We start from the raw sequence: 25,737 nt of genomic DNA, 5'->3' as shown, positions 1-25,737 counted from the left end.
CTTCAGGCAGAATTTCACGTGGAACATACTGGGCTTTCCAACGCACTGCTACATCTAGAGTTGGTCCCCTGGCACTGGACTGGCTGCCCACTGCTCCTCGTGATTGGATTGTGTCTCACTCTAATTAGGATGGAGAGGACAAATTTCATTGTATGTACAGTGACAATAAAGTTTCTTTCTTTCTTGCGCATTAGGTATTTGTTTTAAAATGTAAAACCAAAGTCAAGTCAGTCTGAAACAGGAACTTCCAGTAAAAATAAAATGGACAATGAAGAACCGAAACAGAACAGCCAGTGTTTTCATTTTACATATCAGCTAACACAGGAAAAAAATGAATGGACCCTGCAATAATCTACGTCATTGGTTACGCATTAAATTTAAAGTGCAAAAAAACAAAGTCAAGTTGGTGTGAATCCGGAATATCCATTACATATAAAATGACCTACTTACTGCAGCTGTACTTAAGAGCTGAATGCGTATGACTCACTGATTCTCTCACACACTTAAGGTGCCCTGACACTTGCACGACTTTGATGTACGCACTTGCACGCACATCGTCATGATGATCCCACCCGCTGTGTTCCAAGCTGGACGCCGTGCTTTGTTCCATTGGCTGCCACATGCTGTGTGCTGGACGCTGCGTCTGTAAAATAAGTATTTCAGATTAATCATTTTCTCTTCAAGTTGGGCATTGAAAATGACTCAAATCACTTCCTGAATCACAGAGGACCGCTCCAGCAGCTGCATTTCTCGCATGCACGCATTGAATGAGGGGGAGAACACATTTGGAGCCATCTAAAAGGTAATTTGTCATGTTTATTTTGTAATGGCTTGGTAAAACAGTTGCATGTTTTTTCCTTGTGTGCAGCTGTAAAAGTATGTTTATGATAGACTTAACATCTCTATAATCGTTCAGACGAGCTGCGCTCTGATGCGCAACCACTCACACTGTTCACTTCTTCTTTACTGGACTTGATGAGCTGCATGCAGTGTTGGCGCGTAGATCGCGCAAAATTCACTACCTCTTCACGTTTGTTGCACAACATTTATGCGTGAAAGATTTTTTTGAAGATTTCAAAATTCTCTTTGCGCAATTGCATGTGCCAGTGCCCCTCTCGCGTTCAGTCTACACCCGTTAACGATGAGTTTACTCTCCTGCACGACACGGCGTGCAAGTGTGTGCAAGTCATGTAAGTGTCAGTGGGCCTTTACTCGCTTTCCATAATCATTAATTTACCAGTACTTACTCACTGCGGGTTGTCTTTTTTTTTTTTTTTTTTTAAGCAAAATGAGCAGTTGTTTCTCTCTGGACACAGGTTGTTGGGACAGAGAGATATGATTTGGCCAAAGTCCATCTGCGTAATCAGCCAGTGGGCGGTGTTTTGTGAGCAGGCCACTGCTGCGCTTCTGATTTCATCCGAGGCACAATGGGTCTCTACAGTTCTCACTTCTCTCCACTGAAATTTTTGCTCACTTTAACGCCGTCACATGTCCACAACAGTATCGAGAGACACTTTACTTTTGTTCTTACGATATTGTGAAATTGATGATACCGTTCCACCTCTAGTTGTGATGCTGTATGTTTCGTTGATTTAACAAGGAATAATGTGATTCTCTGTTGACATATCATCTGAAGGGAAAGTTCAAAGAGTTGGGCTTATCAAACTATGCATCATGGGAAGTGGCTGAAATTGTGTGTATCTGCAGACACAACAACTGGATCAGTCCCACTGTGTATCAGGTAATCACCTTTACTCACAAAGACTTGGGAAACCACACAAACTGTGTGTGTGTGTGTGTGTGTGTGTGTGTGTGTGTGTGTGTGTGTGTGTGTGTGTGTGTGTGTGTGTGTGTGTGTGTGTGTGTGTGTGTGTGTGTAAATCCTCTTCTGTTTGTTTACAGCTGGGCTAGAATGAGCAGAAAACACTGAGCCATCCTCTCTAGATAGAGGTGTTATAGGTCACAACACGTTAAGATGTGCATGTGTAAAAATGTGGCTTTTTTAATTGGGGGCAAATTTAAGTTTGGTGAAGATTATATTTCCTGTGATATAATTTGAACTCAGACTTATGTATTGTTCATAGGGAATGTACAATGCCACTACAAGACAGGTGGAGACGGAGTTGCTGCCATGTCTGAGATACTACGGGATCAAATTCTATGCTTACAATCCTCTAGCAGGTGCTGTATTTCTACTTCTTCTTCTTCATGTTGCCACTTTAATTAACTGAAAATAAGATTTTCCAAATTGGTAATATTTAGTGTTAAAATAATTCAGATTAATTTTTTTTTTTAAATTGCAATATCACAGTTAATGTCAGTGTATTTTATATGTTATAGTTGAAGTCACATATTAGGTCATGAACAAATATTCATTAATAAATCTTTTGCAAACATTTTTAATGATCAGTCAACTGCTAATTAATTGTTAAATGTTTCCATTGTAAATAATTTGTGATTATGAATGAAAAGTAACATTTAACACATTTTAAGAACTACGTAATGGTACCTGTGGATGTCTAGACTACAGCAAGCTGACACTTGACCTCGGGTACCTTGACTTTCCTCCAAAAGATTGACCGCTGGCTGACCTTTCCAGGCATTTTTAGCATCCACCTAAGTGTGTGCCACATTGGATCCATATTGAGTTGATAATCAATTACATTGACCTTTGCTCAAAGTCTTTAAGGGCAATTTCAAGGTCAACCTTCATTGACATACCAAGTTTGGCAGAAATCAGCAAAAGGACCAGGGGTGGAGCAGGCCAACAAACAGACAAGCAGACATGACATTCAACACCAATGACTGGCAAACGTGATGAGACCTGGGCAATTCCTGAAGTTACCTGCATAAGTGTGCCATGTTTGGTGGGTATCAGAGTGAAAATAAAAACTTTTACCTTAATTTTACAGAATCAAACCCTTTAGGGGCAATTTTAGGATTAACAGACCTCTATATATCAAGTTTCCTCAAAATAAAAAACAAGGGAACTGGAGACATAGGGGAACAGACAGACAGGCAGATATGACCTTTGGCATATTTGACCTTGCCTGGGCTATTCCAGAACCCAATTACATCTGTGTGCCAAGTTGTGTGCAAATTGAAGTGTAAAACTTACAGTTGTGCTCAAACGTTTACATACCTTGGCAGAATTCTTGCTTTTTTGGCCATTTTTAAGAGAATATGAATGACAACACAAAAACTTTTTTTCACTCATGGTTAGTGGTTGGGTGAAACCATTTCTTGTCACACAACTGTGTTTCCTCTTTTTAAATCAAAATGACAAGAGAACTACCCATATGACCCTGATCCAAAGTTTACATACCCCTGTTCTTAATACTATGTATTGCCCCTTTAACATCGACAGCTTGGAGTCTTTTGTGGTGGTTGTGGACGAGGCTCTCTGATGGTAAAGCTGCCACTGAATATGTCTTGGACTTTATTTACATTAATTACAAAGAAATACAAACAGTATTATGGTAAATAATACTGGGGGAGGTGATGGTCTAGTGGTTAAGGTGTTGGGCTTGAGTCCAGAAGATCAGAAGATGGGTTCAAATCCCCGCCTGACTGGAAAAAGCACTAAGGGCCCTTGGGCAAGGCCTTTAATCTCCTATTGCTCCCGGTGTGTAGTGAGTGCCTTGTATGGCAGCACCCTGACATCGGGGTGAATGTGAGGCATAATTGTAAAGCGCTTTGAGCGTCTGATGCAGATGGAAAAGCGCTATATAAATGCAGTCCATTTACCATTTAAATAGATAGATAAATACTTTATTAATCCAGAGGGAAATTGTGTGACGTCTGTCACTCACATTCAGAGGTTACGCAACAAGTTAAAAAATAAGTTAATGAATAAAAACAGCACAGAGACAAGTTAATAAATAAGTAGTACAAAAACAGTATATAAAGTGCAACAAGTTACAGGAGTCAAGGCACCTGACACTATGTTTAGGCATTTATAACCCCCCGTCTGCTGCCCCTGGCTGATGTGGCTGCATTATACACCCTGATGGCCCGAGGGACAAAAGAGTTCTTCAGTTTTTCAGTGGAGCATTTGAGGGAGAGGAGTCTGGAACTGAAGGAACTCCCCTGCTTGGATATCACAGAGTCCAGGGGGTGGCTCTGATTGGACAGGACTACCCTGATCTTGGAGAGTGTTCTCCGCTCCAGCACCCTCTCCACAGAGTCCAGACACAGTCCCACCACAGAGCCTGCTTTTTTAATGAGCCGATTCAGCCTCAGAATGTCCTTCCTCGCACCGCCCCCCCAACACACAATGGCGTAGAAAAGAACACTGGACACGATGGACTGAGAGAACATGTACAATAACTTGGAGCAGACCCTGAATGAAGCCAGCCTACTAAGAAAGTACATTCTACTGTGTCCCTTCTTATAGACAGCATCCATATTAGCTGCCCAGCTCAGCCTGTTCTCCAGCTGCAGCCCAAGGTACTTATAGGTGGAAACCACCTCCACCTCGGATCCGTCAATTAGGATGGGCTGCAGAGAGGGTGGTGCCTGCCTGAAATCACCCACCACTTCCTTTGTTTTGGTGGTGTTGAGCAGGAGCTTGTTTTGCTGGCACCATCCCACAAACTCCCTCACCACACTCCTATACTCCCCCTCTTCACCCCCCTAATACATTCAGAATTGCCTTTATTGTCATTGTAATTTGCATTACAACGAGATTTGTGTGCAACTCCAAAAAGGTGCTTTCCGTGGTGCCAGTAATTTTTAGCCAAATAAAAGATAAATTTAACAGTAAATTATTCAGAGTATATGTACAACTAATATAAACATAAGGTAAAATAATGAAATGAATAATGAAATGTGGACTAAGTAATTTAAAACGTGAAATATATACAACTGTGGAATCATATTGCACATGGTTTACAGATATTGCACAAGAAACTTGAAGGTGCGGATTAGAGTGATTTGTTTTTGTTCAGAGCAGTGATCGCTCTGGGGAGAAAGCTGTCCCTGAGTCTGTTTGTCCTAGTTTTGATTGACCTATACCGTCGGCCGGAGGGTAGTAGGTCAAACAGGTGGTTGCTGGGGTGGGATGTGTCTTTGCTGATGCTGGCAGCTCTGCTGAGGTAACGAGAGCTGGCAATGTCTTCCAGGCTGGGCAGAGAGCAGCCAGTGATCCCCTTGGCTGTCTTGATCACCCTCTGCAGCGCTCTCCTGTCTGCTGCTGAGCACCCCCTGTACCACGCTGTGATGCAGTACGTCAGGATGATCTCGATGGTGGCTCTGTAGAACAACACCAGCAGCTTCTCCTCCAGATTGTTTCTCCTGAGCACCCTCAGGAAGTGGAGTCACTGCTGGGCTTTCTTCACCACCACTGTGGTGATGGCAGTCCAGGAGAGGAGATCTTAAAATAAAAAATAAACTTATTTAGCGTGAATGACAAGATTCATGCTAAATGAATAGAGCGAAGCGCTTCTAATAGAGCGCTTCGCTCTCAGACTGCAGTCTTACTTGTAGTTCCTAGGGTTTTTAAGAGTAGAATGGGAGGCAGAGCCTTCAGCTTTCAGGCTCCTCTCCTGTGGAACCAGCTCCCAATTCGGATCAGGGAGACAGACACCCTCTCTACTTTTAAGATTAGGCTTAAAACTTTCCTTTTTGCTAAAGCTTATAGTTAGGGCTGGATCAGGTGACCCTGAACCATCCCTTAGTTATGCTGCTATAGACTTAGACTGCTGGGGGGTTTCCATGATGCACTGAGTGTTTCTTTCTCTTTTTGCTCTGTATACACCATTCTGCATTTAATCATTAGTGATTGATCTCTGCTGTCTTCCACAGCATGTCTTTTTCCTGATTCTCTCCCCTCAGCCCCAACCAGCCCCAGCAGAAGACTGCCCCTCCCTGAGCCTGGTTCTGCCGGAGGTTTCTTCCTGTTAAAAGGGAGTTTTTCCTTCCCACTGTCGCCAAGTGCTTGCTCATAGGGGGTCGTTTTGACCGTTGAGGTTTTTCTGTAATTATTGTATGGCTTTTGCCTTGCAGTATAGAGCGCCTTGGGGCAACTGTTTGATTGATTTGATTTGATAATCTCAGATAATTTAAGATTGGATTTTGTCTTGTGTGCCAGGTGGTCTTCTGACAGGGAAATACCATTATGAAGACAAAGATGACTCCCAGCCTGCAGGAAGATTCTTTGGTAACAGCTGGGCTGCAGCATATCGAGACAGGTGAAACAGAAATTTCTCAGCTATGAAATAGATGTCTATTATTCTTTCCAAGTGAAGTATTGTACATGTCTGCCCTGCTGGTCATGTGTGTTGAAATATCAATCAAGCAAAACTAAGTAACTCCGACTGGCCTTCTGTTCTGTGTCAGATACTGGAAGAAGAGTCATTTCCAGGCAATAGACATTGTTCAGAAGTCGTTGGAGACAGCATATGGTGCAGAGAAACCCACCATGGCATCTGCTGCTATACGCTGGATGTACCACCACTCCCAGCTTAAGGTGTCTTTATACTGTATAGTTGCATTCATATATGTACACACATACGAGTGTCAATGGAAAACCAACGTAAAGTGTCTTAGTAAGGTGCTGAGCATAACTCGGCACATGGTGCATACATCCAGTAAATAAGCAGGTTAGAAGCAGGAAAGGTATACCCCATAAACTCTGTCAAATCTCAGCCACATTGGTTGCAAAAGTCAGTGCATTAAGGGTGCTGGTCCCAAACCTGGATAAATCATCAGGAAGAGTGTCCACCATAAATTTTGCCAAACCAAACATGCAAATTCATTCCTTAATTTTCTATACTTGCTTATTCCAGTTCACAGAGGAGCTGGAGCCTATTTTAGTGGTCATTAGGCAAGAGTTGGAGTACACCCTGGACAGGCCTCTTGTCCATCGCAGAAACATGCAAATCACAAATCAAATTTCTACTGTATAAAACAGGAGGAAGTTGCACACAGGTGGGGTGTAGCCTAAAAGTAGTTGGAGACTGTAAGGTGGTGGCAGAGCAGAACATATAGAAAGCATGGGGTGATCATTTGTAGGTTTACTGTGGAGGTGAAGAGGAACAGAGTGACCACTGAACCAAAGATCAGCTGGTGGAAGCTGAAGGCAGAAGACTGTTGTGTGATTCAGGGAGGAGGTGAGACAGGCACTGCATGGAGGTGAAGTGTCTCTGGAAAACGACTGCAGATGTAGTGAGAGAGAGACAGCTAGTGTGACATCAGGAAGCAAGACAATGAGACTTAGGCCCAATCCCAGTACTCTCCCTTAACCCTAGCACTTTGTCCAAGGGGTAGGGTGAAGGGTGTTGCGATTGGGCCTTGGTTACGGAATGAAGAAATACAGGAAAATATCAGGAGGAGGTTGGCAAAAAGTAAGTAAAATGTATTTATATAGCCCCTTTCAAGATAAAATAAGTGCTTTACAACAGCAAAAATGAAAAAAAAAAATGCATGAACTGAAACACAGCAGTAACATAAAACTAAAAGTAAACCTTTACAATGAGTCTTGAGCTTTTTTTAAAAAAAAATACAGTAACAGTAGCCACAGATCTCAAATTTAATGGCAGTGCATTCTACAGCAAGTAAGCCACAACCTCAAAAGCACAGTCTCCAATATTCTTTAGTCTAGACCGACTACCAACAGGTTTTGGTCCGAGCATCTCAGAGACCTGCTTGTTAATATGGATGCAGGAGTTCTTAAATAGATAGATGTCTCAGAATGGGATCCAGTTCAAAGACGACAAATAGGCATTACATGAGACTGAGGGCCTTGTAAGAAGCCTTGCAGCTGCATTGTGGACCATTTGTAAAAGATACAGAGAAGACTTGCTGAGGCCAAAACAAACAATCAATGAATTATGATAAACCGAATATGAAGAAATGAAATCATGAATGATCATTTCTTCATATTCGGTCAGATTGAGACACAAAGGCAGGCAGTGTTTAGTAAACGGGGAGCTTACATACAGTAGTGTTCAGAATAGTAGTACTATGTGACTAAAAAGATTAATCCAGGTTTTAGTATATTTCTTATTGTTACATGGGAAACAAGGTACCACTAGATTCAGTAGATTCTCACAAATCCAACAAGACCAAGCATTCATGATATGCACACTCTTAAGGCTATGAAATTGGGCTATTAGGTGTGAATCAGGTGTCCCCTATTTAAGGATGAAGCCAGCACCTGTTGAACATGCTTTTCTCTTTGAAAGCCTGAGGAAAATGGGACGTTCAAGACATTGTTCAGAAGAACAGCGTAGTTTGATTAAAAAGTTGATTGGAGAGGGGAAAACTTATATGCAGGTGCAAAAAATTATAGGCTGTTCATCTACAATGATCTCCAATGCTTTAAAATGGACAAAAAACCAGAGACGTGTGGAAGAAAACGGAAAACAACCATCAAAATGGATAAAAGAATAACCAGAATGGCAAAGGCTCACCCATTGATCAGCTCCAGGATGATGAAAGACCTCTAAGTGCTGTGACAGTTAGAAGATGCCTGTGTGAAGATAATTTATTTGCAAGAATCCGCCGCAAAGTCCCTCTGTTAAATAAAAGACATGCAGAAGAGGTTACAATTTGCCAAAGAACACATCAACTGGCCTAAAGAGAAATGGAGGAATATTTTGTGGACTGATGAGAGTAAAATTGTTCTTTTTGGGTCCAAGGGCCGCAGACAGTTTGTGAGACGACCCCCAAACTCTGAATTCAAGCCACAGTTCACAGTGAAGACAGTGAAGCATGGTGGTGCAAGCATCATGATATTGGCATGTTTCTCCTACTATGGTGTTGGGCCTATATATCGCATACCAGGTATCATGGATCAGTTTGGATATGTCAAAATACTCGAAGAGGTCATGTTGCCTTATGCTGAAGAGGACATGCCCTTGAAATGGGTGTTTCAGCAAGACAATGACCCCAAGCACACTAGTAAATGAGCAAAATCTTGGTTCCAAACCAACAAAATTAATCCCTCGCAGATGTGAAGAAATCATGAAAAACTGTGGTTATACAACTTAATGCTAGTTTAGTGATTCACAGGATTGCTAAAAAAGCAGTTTGAACATAATAGTTTTGAGTTTGTAGCGTCAACAGCAGATGCTACTATTAATGTGAACACCCCCTTTTCTACTTTTTTTTTTTTTACTAATAGCCCAATTTCATAGCCTTAAGAGTGTGCATATCACAAATGCTTGGTCTTGTTGGATTTGTAAGAATCTACTGAATCTACTGGTACCTTGCATCCCATGTAACAATAATAAATATACTCAAAACCTGGATTAATCTTTTTAGTCACATAGCACTACTATTATTCTGAACACTACTGTAAGACAACTAATGTGCTTATCAAAGTTGAGAACCTGGTCAAATGTAATGCCCAGATTTTGACATGTTGAGTGAACTGTTGATGACAGGGAGCTGAGCTCGCCAATCACAATGGGAACCTAGTTTTGTGGGGCAGACACAAGAACTTCAGTTTTCCCTATATTAAGCAACAGATAATTAGCAGCCATCCAGTTGTTTTTGACATTAACACAGTCATCAAGGGTAGAAGCTTTAGCAACATTCTGAGGTGTAAAGGAAATGTACAACTGGATTTCAGAAAGATTTCAGAAAGTCAAAAAGATGAAAGTAGAAATACAATGGGGTGGAAAGTGAAGAGATGTGGCAACCCTATTCCACAGGGCGCCGTTCTATTACGATCGCCCACGATCCAAAAACAGTGCAAAAATGGGATGAAACAGCTTACTATGGCTTGCCTCCTCACAGGCTGGCTTATAGAGTGCAGACCTAGCAATCTACCCAAAAACGAAAGTAAGGAACTGCACCCTCAGCCAGTACAACAACAAACGCTGCTTCTGCTTCAACTTTTTAACCCAGATAGAGCGCAGTCAAACACGTTTCAGGCTGTACTCACTAGAAATACCCTGTTTATAGATGTCTGAACATGATTGAAGCCTATAAGACTACGAACACCCAGAAGTTACCACACACTAGCGACGATTTGGTGAATCGGGATGAAATTTTTGAACAGCTCGAAAATTTCACACCGATTTTTAAAACTGGTGCAGATGATGGTCGTAACTACTACGTATACCAAGTTTGTTCATAATTGAAAAAGACGGATCAAGAAGTTACTATGATGCTTCAAAATGTGCCCCAATTTACTATTCGGGATGAAATGGGAAGGAATGGCGCTCTGTGGAATAGCCCTATCAGACTGAGTACGTGTGTGAATGAGAGGGAACACAGTGGAATAGTGATGTTGCAAGTAGAGGTAATGAATGCAGCCGAGTTTAAATACTTGGGATCAACTGTCCAAAGTAATGGAGAGTGTGGTAGAGAGGTGAAAAATTGTGTGCTGGATGGCGATAGGTGACGGGAGTGATTTTTACAGAACTGCAAGAGTGAAGGGGAAAGTTTACAAGACCATAGTTAGACCAGCGATGTTGTAGGAGGCACTACAAAAAGACAGGAGGCCGAGCAGAAGATGCTGCGGCTGTCTTTGGTAGTGATGAGGATGGATAGGATTAGGAATGGGCATATCAGAGGGATGGCTCAGGTAGGACCGTTTGTAGACAGACAGAGGCGAGATTGAGATGGTTTGGACATGTGCAGAGGAGGGACCCAGAGGAGGAGAAGGAGGCCACGGTGTCTTCAGGTGTTGTCAGAAGGCTGAGGAACAGTAACATTACAAAGTGGACGTCAAAGTAAATTCAAGAATGGCTGTTTCCATCCCATTTCCATCTTAACATTTTCAGATTGGGGTTGTATTATCTTTGCAAAAATAGTACATCATGAAGACACTGAGCATGACTCATTGCTGTACTGCAAAGTGTATTTTTATCACCTCAGTTAAATTGGTATGTAGCGTATTGCATTCACTGGATAAAAAATTTTTTTAACCGCAGATCTTGTAATTACAAGAAAAGATCTCATAATTACGACTTCATGATCTCGTAATTACGAGGTAAATTTTTCTTTTTATTGTAATCGCTTCCGTACAGTGGGCTTCCGTACTTCTAGTACCTCAGTAAAGATAAGTGTAAGAATTCCAATCATAATCAAAAATCAGCCAATTTGTCACCTCCGACACTGCACTGTGATCGCACACCACTTCTATGTGCACACAAAGTGTGGATTTTCACCTAAACTGGTAAATGGACTGCATTTATATAGCGCTTTTCCATCTACATCAGACGCTCAAAGCGCTTTACAAATAATGCCTCACATCCACCCCGATGTGAGGGTGCTGCCATACAAGGCGCTCACTACACACCGGGATCAACTAGGGGATTAAAGACCTTGCCCAAGGGCCCTTAGTGATTTTCCAGTCAGGCTGGGATTTGAACCAAGGATCTTCTGGTCTCAAGCCCATCATCACCTCCTCTGTTCCTGGATGAATAAAACTCCTCCAGCGAGCCAGGGCACCTAGACTGGCATGTGTTCGGCTGGGAGTGAGCCCCGCTTTGTCCCTCAGTGGTCGGTGGGGCTGTGTGAGTGAAAGCTGGAAATCTGGAGGGGAGCAGCTCATTATGGTGAGACGCCCCGTACTCCTCCCAGGACATTCATCCAGGAGCACCTTAAGGGGAAATGCACACTTTGTGTTTGATTACAGTGTGTTATCATCGGCCTCAGCCCACTTCTTTACTGAGGGACTGGAAGTACGTTAGTATATATATATCAAACAATTTAGACACCTGATTTTTTTTCTCATAATTCTGGTTTAAAAAAAAAAAATTCTAGTGAATCCAGTACACTTCCATAGGTGTGTATGTGTGTGAGATGTAACAATTTTCACGTTTCACATAAGGATGTATTTTTTTCCCTATAATTTTGGAACACTGTACAACCCCTGGCAAAAATTATGGAATCACCGGCCTCGGAGGATGTTCATTCAGTTGTTTAATTTTGTAGAAAAAAAGCAGATCACAGACATGACACAAAACTAAAGTCATTTCAAATGGCAACTTTCTGGCTTTAAGAAACACTATAAGAAATCAGGAAAAAAATTGTGGCAGTCAGTAACAGTTACTTTTTTAGACCAAGCAGAGGGAAAAAAATATGGAATCACTCAATTCTGAGGAAAAAATTATGGAATCACGAAAAACAAAAGAACGCTCCAACACATCACTAGTATTTTGTTGCACCACCTCTGGCTTTTATAACAGCTTGCAGTCTCTGAGACATGGACTTAATGAGTGACAAACAGTACTCTTCATCAATCTGGCTCCAACTTTCTCTGATTGCTGTTGCCAGATCAGCTTTGCAGGTTGGAGCCTTGTCATGGACCATTTTGTTCAACTTCCACCAAAGATTTTCAATTGGATTAAGATCTGGACTATTTGCAGGCCATGACATTGACCCTATGTGTCTTTTTGCAAGGAATGTTTTCACAGTTTTTGCTCTATGGCAAGATGCATTATCATCTTGAAAAATGATTTTATCATCCCCAAACATCCTTTCAATTGATGGGATAAGAAAAGTGTCCAAAATATCAACGTAAACTTGTGCATTTATTGATGATGTAATGACTGCCATCTCCCCAGTGCCTTTACCTGACGTGCAGCCCCATATCATCAATGACTGTGGAAATTTACATGTTCTCTTCAGGCAGTCATCTTTATAAATCTCATTGGAACGGCACCAAACAAAAGTTCCAGCATCATCACCTTGCCCAATGCAGATTCGAGATTCAACACTGAATATGACTTTCATCCAGTCATCCACAGTCCACGATTGCTTTTCCTTAGCCCATTGTAACCTTGTTTTTTTCTGTTTAGGTGTTAATGATGGCTTTCGTTTAGCTTTTCTGTATGTAAATCCCATTTCCTTTAGGCAGTTTCTTACAGTTCGGTCACAGACGTTGACTCCAGTTTCTTCCCATTCGTTCCTCATTTGTTTTGTTGTGCATTTTTGATTTTTGAGATATTGCTTTAAGTTTTCTGTCTTGACGCTTTGATGTCTTCCTTGGTCTACCAGTATGTTTGCCTTTAACAACCTTCCCATGTTGTTTGTATTTGGTCCAGAGTTTACACACAGCTGACTGTGAACAACCAACATCTTTTGCAACATTGCGTGATGATTTACCCTTTTAAGAGTTTGATAATCCTCTCCTTTGTTTCAATTGACATCTCTCGTGTTGGAGCCATGATTCATGTCAGTCCACTTGGTGCAACAGCTCTCCAAGGTGTGATCACTCCTTTTTAGATGCAGACTAACGAGCAGATCTGATTTGATGCAGGTGTTAGTTTTGGGGATGAAAATTTACAGGGTGATTCCATAATTTTTTCCTCAGAATTGAGTGAGTCCATATTGCACAATATGAGTCTTTAATGATAATCTCATTCAATTAAGACCAATTTTATTTTAACGTCTGATCCTTGTACGGTAAATCCAGGATGAAAAAGTCACAAGCCAAACATTTTTACAGGATTAAATTAATCGAAGCCTGTGGATGGCACATCTTAATAAGAAACAGCCTCGTCAGTCACATCGTCTCTGCTTTTACAGGGTGATGTTGGAGATGGAGTTGTCATTGGCATGTCGAGCATGGAGCAACTTCATGAAAACCTGTCCGCTGCAGAGGAGAGCCCTCTGGACAACAGCGTGGTCGAAGCCTTCAAGGACGCCTGGAATCTCGTCGCCCACGAGTGTCCAAACTATTTCCGCTGAAGGCCAAACATTTATCATGAGACCACAGGCAGTAATAGAGCTGTTGTGTATGAAACCAGTTTCACACGTGCCTGAACACAGCAGGACTAACAAGGACAGGAAAATGCTTTAGTCCTGCTCAGAAAGCTGTGGATTTTTCATAGGATCAGCCATGTGTTCTTTTGTTATCCCTCATTAGTTCCTCTCTTAAATCTGTTCCACTAACAGCAGTTGGAATTTTGAACTGGAGCCGTTCAGGCTTATTTGAGCCTTGATGCTATCTGGAGAATCAGCCTGAATCATTGCCAGATGTCTTTAAAGGACATTCATGGTTTCTACTGAAGCTATTTTGAAACCCTCTTAATGGCTGATGAACAAATCCGCCCGCTCCTTTTTTGTCTCTTTATTTCCTGTGGTGGATGAAATGGTTCCAGAACTGTATGTTTCAACAGTCTGCCACGAGGGGGTGCTGTTGTCCTCTTCAAGCTTAGAGCCAGGAGTCCAATAGTAGCCCTATTAGCTTTTATTCCAGTGTGTGTGCTCGTACGCACTAGTGCCTTAAAATGACAGCAGTGTCCAAACATTAACTAAAAAGAGAGACAAAAATTATGAAGCCAGTTGATTTGTCTAATTTTAGCACTAAATTATCAAGCTCCTACCTCAATCCTGGGGAGCTGAGAACCTTGCCTGGTACCATCCAGACATCTGTATGTATTAATGTGAGGCATCACTGAAGTGCTTTGAACATGAAAACCAATATGAATGCAGTCCATTTACAATCTGAATTTATATAATCAGTGGAACTGCATCTTGACCATATCCTCAACAGTACAGAAATATGCACAGATTATTTTTCCATCAAAATGTAATTGTTATGCTTTCTCCTTAGTTCATGCTTTTTTTTTTTTTTTGCAAATAAAATCCATCAATTTCTTTGCCTGTGTACATATAGACTTGTATGTGCTTGTACCTTATTCAAAAATTTGATTATATTTTACCTACCCACAATAAATATATATAAAAAAAATACCACAACAGCAACCTCATTCACTGAGTAACCCATTTGGTGCAAATCTAAAACAATGTGAATGTAGATGTTAAATCTTGAAGAAGGAAATAAAGGAGACACATTCCAGACATATGTTTGAAAATGAGTTTAAAAACAAATTTGTACAAACGCTTGCAAAGGTTTCATTCTGTGTAATCTTCATCCTCCTCTTCATTGTCTTGAACAGTCACATCCTCTTCAGCAAAGTCATCAAAATTGCATGTTTGTGAGTTCCACATGCATTTGATCTGCACTTTGAATTCTGCCATCTCAATGCCGAGAAGTTTCTACAGACAAAAAAAAAAAAAAAAAAAAAAGCCAATTCAATCAATCTGCTAACCACACCAGGATTGGGCCAACTTGCATTTATAATTTTTTTTTTAATGTTAAAATAGCTCAGAACTGACCAGAATACGAGCCTGCTCGGGGGTTAGTGTATCTCCCTCCTTACAGACTTTGTAGTCCTGCAGTAGTGTCACCACTCCTTTCACAAAAGATGACAAACATGATCATCCAAATGACACACAGAATGACTCAGTGACCATAAAGCCGCGTTCACACCGGGCGCGATGCAAGCGGCAGGTTGCCATGTAATCCCTATGGAAGGAGGCGTGGCGCCAAGCCACGCAATGCGATGAACGCGAATGAAGCGACGCGAGTGAAGCGATTTTGAGCGATTGGCGCGTTTGTGGCACAATATCGCGCCACATCGCGTTGCCCTCCTCCCCACGTTGAAAAATCTGAACTTTTTCGTCTTGTCACGCTGTGATGACCAATCAGGGACTGGATATGTAGTGACGTGGAGATGGCTGGAGTTTGAGTTGGATGTGAACATGTCCTGTCTCTGGTAGCAGCCTGTGAGCAGGACTTATGTCCCTTTTGTCCTTTATTTCACAATTATGACAGAGTTTTTGGGGGAAGAGCGAGCAGCAGCCTCGCAGCAACCACAGCGAAAAGTTTTTTTTTTTTTTTTCACGTGCGTGCAAGTGAATCATCCGTGAAGATTATTTTATTTATTAACTACACAGATGTATAATAAAACAAATGGTGACTGGTTTATCAACAATTATGACAGAGCGAGCAGCAGCACCACAGGAGCGAACAGTTTTTTTTTTTGTTTTTTTTATTGTTGTTTACATGTGCACACGTGAACTGGACAGGAGGTCCTCAAACTGGGTCCTGCAGAGGCGGAAGTACCGCTGAAAGCGGCCGTCATCCAGACGCAGCTCCTGCAGCAAATAATGATACTCCCCGAATTGGGAACGTCTCATGAGGATGTTGTGAACCCAGGGACGGTGCCGCTGGCGAAGTTTGTCAGCTTTCCACAACAATTAAGAGCACAGCAACTCGCTCCGTGTGATCAAGGTCCATCATGTTAACTTGACTGACAACCGGAGCCAGCGAGCGGAATGGAAGCTCCTCCAATCTGATGACGCACCGGGGCGAATTTTCACAGCAAAAGCAGAGCGACACACCGGGCGATGGCGACGGACGCGAATTTGTGGCATCTCGTCGCGCCTGGTGTGATCGCGGCATAATACTTCCACAGTAATTTTAACATTACCTTTCTTCAGAGCAGTTGGGAGTCCTAACTGCCTCAACTGGGGCTCCATCGAGTGAGGGAACTGTTCCAGGGGCCCTTCATCCAGAGTTACGTCCATCTGAGCCTGGTTGCCTGATCGGGCATAATCCATCTCTTTGAAATGACTGAAGTACCTGTGGACGGTTACCAAGACAGAAAATGTCACACTGACAACTGAATGTGAAAGTGATATCAGAATCATGATTCTTACTTGATTCAAAAATCGATTTTTAAGATATTTCCATTTTGTTTCTCCTCACTGCCGTAAACATTTCAGTGAGTCGCGCTGCTTCTCTGCCTCCTGCTTTCTGCAGGAGGTGAGGTCAGTTTGCCGTGTGTGTGTGAGGTGCACTTAAGAGTGGACAGCTTACAACAGCAAACTAGCCTGCACATTCCATCCAGAAAGTTCAAAAGAATAAATAGAAATTGGTTTGCTTTTTTCTTCCAAACTAAGAAGCAAAAAGCCAAAGTGTACTGATCCACATTGTGTTGAATCACTGTCCCCGTATGATTATCGTAGTGCTGCATGTGAGTGTAGGAATACAATGCCACCACTTTATTACCTACAGTTGATGTTTTATATGATTTGCATAAGATTTCACAGATGGGATGTTCACTGAACAACGCTGCCTACAATGACTTTTAATCTGTACATAGTGCCCTAATTTGTGAAAAAAAAAATCAAACTTAAAAGTGACAAAATAATAAGGGTGGTGTGGCACAAGTAAAAAAAACAAAAAAAACAAAAAACTGCTGCAAAGTAAATTTGTCCAATGTGAATGCTGAGATGTAATCCAATTAAATGTTCAATGAAAGTTTACCTGTACTCTGTCTCTCAGTGTTAGTGTCTGATTCCTGAACTCTTCCCATAAGCCATCAGACTCCTGAACAGCGCGCACACACACACACACACACACACACACACACACACACACACACACACACACACACACACACACACCCCTACAAAGACGATAACAAAACTGAAAAGCTGCTGCTAAAAATAAATCTGTTTAAAATTGTACTCCCTGCACCACCTCCTCCCCACTAATGTGGTCCTGTGTATTTATTGTAGATTATTAGCACCTTGGTCCTGGAGAAACGTTGTTTCGTCTCACTATGTACTGTACATGGTTGAAATGACAATAAAAAAACACTTGACTTAATGCTGTTCTCTGCTACTCAGAGATTAAAGCTACTGTATGCCAGTTTTTGAACACTGCAGCAAATGCGCTATCCTTCCAATATTAATGTTTTTAACATTTCAAACATTATTTGGCTAATCTATAACCACATGACATGAAATGACAATAATAAAATGTGAAAGTTGCATCCCATGTACTTAAATTGGCTCAAGTTGTGGCTCTTACAACAGATAAAAACATTACAAATTTGTTTCATGCCCATCACATGGAAAAAATGGAACATTAACCCACACCCCACATTAGAAATACGAATCACTAAGTTTTCCCACATTTCAATTCCCATGTTAAATATTGATAATTAAAAGTTCACTGTTCTTAGAAAGAATGTACTTGCATTTGGTGTAGCGCTCTATCAATCAAACACAAATGCACTTTGCTATACTTCAGGTAAGGAGCTTCATTTCAATTGATGTGCATATGCGGTTGCAATATGCAAGCTGTGTGAAATTAAGGTCAAGCATTTCCTAAACACAACAAATGATCATGCGCATTTTGCACATCATCACCCAGAGTTGACACGTCGAACAGTCGCAGCACCACGAGCCGTCTAGTGCACACTGCATCACTTTAACAAACTTCCAGTGTATTTTGAATGTGTCAAAAGAAAAACTAGACCCATTGCCTGATTCATTCTGCATCCCTACAGTGTCCTGAAGAACAAATATGTCAGGGATTTGCTTTCATTTTGTTGCCCTTTTCAAATATAAAGCTACATAATCTTACACCAACTTTGCTTTCATGGCATCATTTGCTACATCACCTTTCTTAGCACACTTGAGTAGCTGCTGAAATTTGCAGCTTTATGTACCGAATAGATTTTGAATCGAAAATCAATTTTTTACTCTGAATCAACTTGAATTGTGAGATACTGAAAGACTCACACGCCTAGTGAAAAGCTTAAAAAGGTACTAAGTGAGGCTGTACTTACTCTTGGACCTCATCCTTTGTTTTATTTGTGAAGAGTACACCGACCTCTCCTCGCAGATATTTACTCACCTGCAAATGATCAAAGCCAACACAATGTTCAGTTTCAGTTTTTGGTAGAAAAAAAGTATTATGCTATTTAATAGCTTCATAGAAGACTAGATCTTGCCTTGTGCAGATTATCTCTATATTCATCAGTATCTCCTTTACCAAGGGCAACAATCATCACTTTATTTTTGCCAAAGAAGAATCTGAAATAGAGGAGTCATATGGTCAAACCTATGCCTGTTTCGTCACCAAATTAAAGTGCCATGCAACAGTTTTAGCGTCATTAAATGTGCCTGAAAGTGTATAATTTTAAGAAAGGAAAACTTGTCACCACCGTTCAAGTTCCATCTGTATCTATAGATGCTGAAGATACATATTTTGGTTTGGGTGGTCTATAATTTACAACCTTAATTCCTATTTCAGGGAGCCATAACTATATAAGTATACAGTAAAACTCGCATATAATGACTCATATGGACCAGCGAATTTTGTCTGTTATAATCAAAATCAATTATGTGTATAAAATGGACAAAATTTGTTTTCTTTGTATGTAATGAATTAGTTACAGTCAGGAGACGCCAAACGATCTATGGGGAATCCTGAATCGGGACCTGCCTCATTCAGTGACTGGGTCAAAACTTTGAAAAAAATAAAAGCCTACCTTAAATAAGCACCGGACATTATGTGCATTAAAAACATTACATTTGGAAGAGTAATTTTATTCTAAGTCCGCTGCGGAGTGTTACCTTAAAATCCTAAAGTCTGATTTATGCTTCTGTAGCTCTGTGGCCATGCAATGACGCCGATGTGCACGATAATCTTTTGAAGTTCTCCGTCATATCTTTATGCAATTTGCTGCAGGAATGGTGGCTTTTTCTGGATTAATTTGTCCCTCAAGCTTCTTTACACAATCAATCTCCAAACCAAAGGTAAAGTGTACAATTTCCTCCATGCACCGTGTATACATAAGTACGAGGTCTGTTAGAAAGTATCCGACCTTTTTATTTTTTTCAAAAACCTGATGGATTTGAATCACGTGTGCTTGCATTAGCCGACCTTGAATCTTTATGTGCATGCGTGAATTTTTTCAGGCCTGTCGATTGCGTCATTTCCTGGTAAGCAGCCTTTGTGTGAGGTGTGTGTCGTGTGCTCGGCGTTTTTTCATTCCAAGGAAAAAGACGGAACGACTGGAGCAGCGCAACTGCATCAAATTTTGCCAGAAACTGGGCGACAGCCAGGTGGAAACCATTCGGATGATTCAGACAGCTTTCTGTGACGATCCTATGGGCATCACACACATTAAAGCCGTGGTCACAACCCGCCGTACTTGCACGTGCGTGCAGTCTACTTGCAAAAACGTGGGCTAAGTTTGGAGATCCGTACTTCCTAAGTACTGCCTCAGGCTGCGGATTCACCAGCAGTACAGATGACGCACATTGTGAGTACTGCCTCAGTACGGATTCAAAGCGGCACATTTTCATTCACTTACTATTGAATTAACCAAATCCGTACATAGGCAGTACGGATTTGGAGGCAGACAGACTTGGATGCACAACGCAGCTTCTCACTTGAACTTGGACTTTATTTCCAAACGTCAGCAACACACACTCCACATCTTCAGTAACTAGCTGTAACTTTTCGAGGCAAGTAAACACTCGCACAACTGACCGCTGCAGGCTGGACATGCTCATGCATCGCCGACGCCGAAAAACACCTGCCGCTCCGGTACTGCTCATAAAAAAAGAAAAGCGACACCCCCCCCAACACACACACACACTGCATTATTGTCATCTCTCTTTATCGTTACGCTCCTAGAGACGTGCGTTGAACATACTCCCTCCCTCCTCTTGCTACTGCCTCCGTACGTTTTCACAAAAACGTAGTGGCCGTGGCATCCGCAGAAAACGTACGGCGAAAAAAAAAAAACGCACGGTGGGTTGTGACCGGGGCTTAAGGAGCGCTACAACGGCCACACAATGGTGGAGAGCATGCCATGCTCCGGTCAGCCATCAACATGCTGAAATGACCAGATCATTTCCAAAGTGAATGCTGTGGTGATGCGGGACTGTCGTGTGACTATCAGAGAAACTGAGGAAGAGGTGGACATCAGCACTTTTTCGGCACATTCCACTGTGACAAAAGATTTGGCCATGAAAAGAGTTTCAGCAAAATTCATGCCGATGGCTTCGGCACGAAGCTGATGGAGCAAAAGCGCCTCCGTGTTGAAGTCTCACAGGACATGTTGTGACATGCTCACCTCTCCCACAATTTCTCGGATAGTCACACGACTGAAAAGCCACCGAAAGCCGTCTGAATCTTCCGAATGGTGGAAGAGGTGGGCATCATTTTTCGGAGTCCAGCATGTCCTGTGAGAATTCAACATGGAGGTGCTTTTGCTCCGCCGTCAGCAGATTCATGCCGAAACCATCGGCATGAATTTTGCTGCAACTCTTTTCATGGCCAAATCTTCTGTCACAGTGGAATGTGCCGAAAAAGTGCTGATGTCCACCTCTTCCGCAATTTCTCGGATAGTCACACGACGGTCCCGCATCACCACAGTTTTCACTTTGGAAATGATCTTGTCATTTCAGCATGTTGATGGCCAACCAGAGCATGGCTCGCTCTCCACCGCTGTGCAGACGTCTTTAAACCGGTTGTACCGCTCCTTAATCTGTGTGATGCTCATAGCATCATCACCGAAAGCCGTCTGAATAATACGAATGGTTTCCACCTGGCTGTCGCCCAGTTTCTGGCAAAATTTGATGCAGTCGCACTGCTCCAGTTGTTCTGCCATTTTCCTTGCAAAGAAAATCCGACGAGAGACTACACCCATCCTCACACAAAGGCTGCTTACAAGCATATGACGCAATCGACAGGCGTGAAAAAATTGGTTCAAGGTTGGCTCATGCAACCACACGTGATTCAAATCCATCAGGTTTTTGAAAAAAAAATTAAAAAGTCGGATACTTTTCTAACAGACCTCGTATAGTTCATGAACTCAGTTGCACCTAATTTCAGAGTACATGAAGTTCACTGACATCCAAAAATCTGCAACTAAGACCCCCCCCCCAGTACTGGTGTTCCAACACTGAGCATTGTTTTAACATAGATTTAATTCCAGTTAACAGTTAATAAAGCCGCCACTGAGACTAAAACTATGCCAAAGGCACATAGCATTTGTGGGTCCCCGAAAGACTGAATTACCTTTAGTTTAATCAGGTTCCTACAATAATTTAACAGAACCATCAGCATTTCTCTCCATGTTTCAGTTTACCAGGGGTACATCTACAATTTGTTAACTTGAAAAATGTCCAAAAGTGAATTTTGTACATACAAATAACCAGTATCTTTATTTATTTAGAATAGTAAGTTCATTTGACATTTTATTTACTAGTGACAGGCACTTTAACCCTTTAATATCCTCACATTTTTCAGTAGAATGTAGTCTATATCAATATTCTAAACGTTAACAGTGGGTGTCATACTAATGGCAAGCTATTTATGGTTTGTGTACAGCACTGTATCAACAGCAACAGCCTAAAAAATAAAGTTTTTGCCCACCCCAATTCCTAAACTGTTCATGCCAAAAATTTTTAAATTCTTTGAGTTAAAGCTTAATGTCTACAGTTAAAAACACATCTTGCCCATTTCAAGTCTGTTGTGTTGGTGTGCAGTGTCAAAATTACAACTGCCACTGTCCAAACACTTATAAACCTGACAGTATCGTGGAACAGATTTTTTTGCCATATCACCCAATACTGGTGTGGACCTCATTGATCACTGAGGGAGATTTGCAATTTAAAAACAGGGGGTGTCAGATATGGCTGGCAGACTGTGCAGAGTTCCAGTTTCAGAAATGTCTGTCTTACCTACTATGCTTCCACGCTGTCCTGATGTCTTTCAGCTTGTTATTTCTCATATTGGCAACAGAGAATATAAACAAGTTGGTGTACGTGTCCACACATGTCCGCAACTTTTGAAAGAGAGAGGGGGGGGGGGGGGGGAGTACAGAATTTAAAAATATAGCTATTTTTGTACTTCTAGAAGGCTACAGAGTGGGGAAAAAACTCACCTCCTCGATTAATTTCTGTTTTGACTCCAGACCCTTCTTAGTTGTCTTAGTTAACGAAACTGAGGAACAGATAATGCGGCGAAACATTAGATAACAGGATCTCCTTCATATGGCTGGATATATTCAGACTTTAAAGCATATTGTTTACTTACTTTTCTTGTCTCTCTTAGATTTCGGCATGGTCTCTCCTTCACAGCACCCAGCACACGTGAAGCCAAAGGACCCCGAATGTTTCTGTTTGGTGAAGATGACCACGTAAGTGCCTGAGCTTAAAAAAAGAAAAGCTAAATAAAATAGAGCTTTTATCTATTTCTTTTATCTGTTGTTGTTTTTTTATTTTAACTTCATAATTACTAGGTTTACTAATGTGCTTGACTAAATGTCTGTTAGTTTAGACAGTGGTTCAAACCAGGTAAAACCTGGCATAAGAGATACCACCCTCTGTCTCTGGATGGTCCTTTTCCGCACGAGCGGAAGAGGCGGGAACCAGCTAGGCTTTTTTTTTTTTTTTTTTAACATAAAACATAAAAATACGGAGGATAACGTTAAGAAAAAGCAACGTACGTATTTCCATTACGTTCCTAAAAACTACAACAAAAGCTGGGTTAGATGGTGGAATGACTACTCTTAAAAATGCACAGAATGTTCAAACAAACTTTAGAAATATATAAGAATTTAAAACAGTATAAAATGTATAAAAATAACAAAACACAACATTACAAAAATTTCTTGTTCTGGTTATCAATTAGCAACTGAGACATGCAAAGTTCCTTTATATGTCTTTAACTTTTTACTTGTGTGTAAAGCATGTAGCTATTGTCACGAGGAACCAGTGTTAGTCCACTTGGGGGCGCTTTAACCAAAGCAATACTTCTCTGCCTGCTGTTAACACGTTTCCACTAAGTTCTTACCACGAGCACGACCACGCGTGCTTTGGTAGTACGACCAATTAGACCGCACCACGATGTCACTGCGTCACACGCTGCCTCTATTCCCATTCATTCTACATGTTGTGTACATATGTGCCTTCAACAGTCTGCTACTATGCCGCTAACGTCAGGGGATTTCAAGAGAGGCTGCGATAGAAAAGACATAGGTGGTGACGATACAGACGTTGATGGTCTTGACAGTGGCAGTCAGAAGACCAGGAAGATAAAAGTGGTGGCTTATCTGTCTCCAGAAGAGGAGCAGAGCATGGTGGAGTGGCTGGAGGAGCACCCCATTATTTACAATAAGAAGATGACCTCCTACAAGGACATTGCCAAAAAAGAGAGGATGTGGATGGAGAAGGCTGTTGAGATGGGGAAGCCAGTTGCCGTCCTCAAGACGTGGTACACCAGTCTCAGAAGCAGGTATGGCAGGCTAAAGAAGAGGACTGGTAGTGAGGATGCAGACATGACTGAGAGGGATGATTGGATTGTGAGGCACTTTAACTTCCTGCACCCTCATGTTTATGAGGTCCGGAAGAAGAGGACTACTGTCAGGGTAAGTATTAAAAAAAAGCTTGAAACTTTAATAATTACTGCACTAGTTAATTGCGTTGGACTTGTTATTTTTCTGTTTACTTACCATTTTATCTGCAGGTAAAGCAGAAGTTAGCAGCTGCTTGTGCCACCTCTGCCATCGCTGAAAAGGTTGATTACCCAGACCAGCCTCTCCAGCTCCCCTCGACCACCACTAGGCTACCTCAGCCCACTCCCACGCCAACCTCTCCACCCACTCTCAGGACCCAGAATCAGATCTCAGAAGCAGAAGTGTCTCTCCTGGCTGGTCTTGAGGATCACAGCCACCAGATGATGACTCTCCAGCAGCAGATACTGCATAGGCTCGGGCCCAGCGCAGGCAGAGAGAGGGATGCGTTCGCAGACTGGGTGAGGTCTGTCCTCCATGAACTGGACTACGGCCTCTGGAGGCGCTGCCAACAGGAGATCAGCAACATTGTCTACAGATACATTGGGGAAAATGACGAGCTGAAGAGAGAGCAGGCACCAGCAGCACGCATCCCATCAACATCACTGCAGGCTCTCCAAGAACCAACTCGATTCAGTATTTCAAACATCTCAGGAGGCATCCCCAGGAAGGTGGATGATGAAGAATGACTGTTGGTGTTAATTTTGGTTTTAATGAAAGTCTTGCGCAAAATGTAATTTAATTTTAGTCATGTTTTACTCATCTGAATTGTTTTATTTGATTAAATATTATGAGTTTAGTTAACTACATCTCCTATATTATTAATATTGGATGCAGTATTTGTACTAAATTCTATGAAGGTGAGAAACATGCCATAGACATGTTAATCTCTGAAAGAACGTATGCCTTATCACATATCTGTTTATGTGTCACCCCTCAATGTATCTGTGTCACCCCAAGTCTGAAGGACATAAACAGACATACAAGATAGTTATCACATATTACAACAAAAATAAAGAACAAGAACCATATAATGAATGAATGAATGATTTATTCAGCACACAATTATCATCAACTCCATTTAATAACAGCTCAGTGACTCACTATACCAACAACATTCATTCAGCACTTGTGCTAATAATAAATAGCATAATACAGTAGGTCTGATCTGTATAATCAAAACAGACGAATTGTAGAACGAATAACGCAGGTAAATTGTGTAGATTTGTAAACTATGGAATGTTGTTATAACCCCAATTCTAATGAAGTTGGGACGTGTAAAATGTAAATAAAAACAGAATACAATGATTTGCAAATCCTCTTCAGCCTATCTTCAGTTGAATACACCACAAAGACAAGATATTTAATTTTCAAACCGATAAACTTTATTGTTTTTGTGCAAATATTTGCTCATTTTGAAATGGATCCTGCAACACATCTCAAAAAAGCTGGGACAGTGGTGTGTTTACCATTGTGTTACATCACCTTTCCTTCTAACAACACTCAATAAGTGTTTGGGAACTGAAGACACTAATTGTGAGCGTCATGATTGGGTATAAAAGGAGCATCCCCAAAACTCTCAGCCATTTACAAGCAAAGATGGGGTGAGGATCACCACGTTGTGAACAACTGTGTGAAAAAATAGTCCAACCTTTTAAGAACAATGTTTCTCAATGTTCAATTGCAAGGAATTTAGGGATTCCATCATCTACAGTCTATAATATAATCAGAAGATTCAGAGAATCTGGAAAACTTTCTACACGTAAACAAGGCTGAAAACCAACATTGAATGCCCATGACCTTCGATCCCTCAGCCCAT

General features: G+C 41.5%; 2 protein-coding genes across 2 annotated transcripts in view; one reads left to right on the top strand and one right to left on the bottom strand.

The window, feature by feature from the left end:
- The window catches only part of akr7a3 (aldo-keto reductase family 7, member A3 (aflatoxin aldehyde reductase)), a 28,198-nt gene extending 13,556 nt beyond the window's left edge, over nucleotides 1–14,642 (top strand). The window contains exons 3-7 of the mRNA XM_034166214.1: nucleotides 1,637–1,741; nucleotides 2,085–2,181; nucleotides 6,092–6,191; nucleotides 6,340–6,469; nucleotides 13,489–14,642. Coding sequence (XP_034022105.1) covers nucleotides 1,637–1,741; nucleotides 2,085–2,181; nucleotides 6,092–6,191; nucleotides 6,340–6,469; nucleotides 13,489–13,650 — 594 coding nt within the window. The 3' untranslated portion in view covers nucleotides 13,651–14,642. The remainder of the gene's footprint in view (nucleotides 1–1,636; nucleotides 1,742–2,084; nucleotides 2,182–6,091; nucleotides 6,192–6,339; nucleotides 6,470–13,488) is intronic.
- Nucleotides 14,643–14,768: 126 nt separating this feature from the next.
- On the bottom strand, nucleotides 14,769–22,756 carry mrto4 (MRT4 homolog, ribosome maturation factor). Its single transcript, XM_034166215.1, has 8 exons — nucleotides 22,661–22,756; nucleotides 22,509–22,567; nucleotides 22,306–22,409; nucleotides 18,558–18,639; nucleotides 18,393–18,460; nucleotides 16,242–16,393; nucleotides 15,085–15,161; nucleotides 14,769–14,964 (listed from the first exon to the last, which is right to left on the bottom strand). Exons 1-8 carry the CDS (start codon nucleotides 22,686–22,688, stop codon nucleotides 14,821–14,823), a joined length of 714 nt encoding a protein of 237 aa, XP_034022106.1. The 5' UTR covers nucleotides 22,689–22,756; the 3' UTR covers nucleotides 14,769–14,820.
- Nucleotides 22,757–25,737: the final 2,981 nt, after the last annotated feature.

This window comes from Thalassophryne amazonica, chromosome 3 (assembly GCF_902500255.1).
Source record: "Thalassophryne amazonica chromosome 3, fThaAma1.1, whole genome shotgun sequence".
Classification (NCBI taxonomy): domain Eukaryota; kingdom Metazoa; phylum Chordata; class Actinopteri; order Batrachoidiformes; family Batrachoididae; genus Thalassophryne; species Thalassophryne amazonica.
The sequence above is the reverse complement of the archived record's forward strand: the minus strand, read 5'-3'. Positions and strand labels throughout refer to the sequence as shown.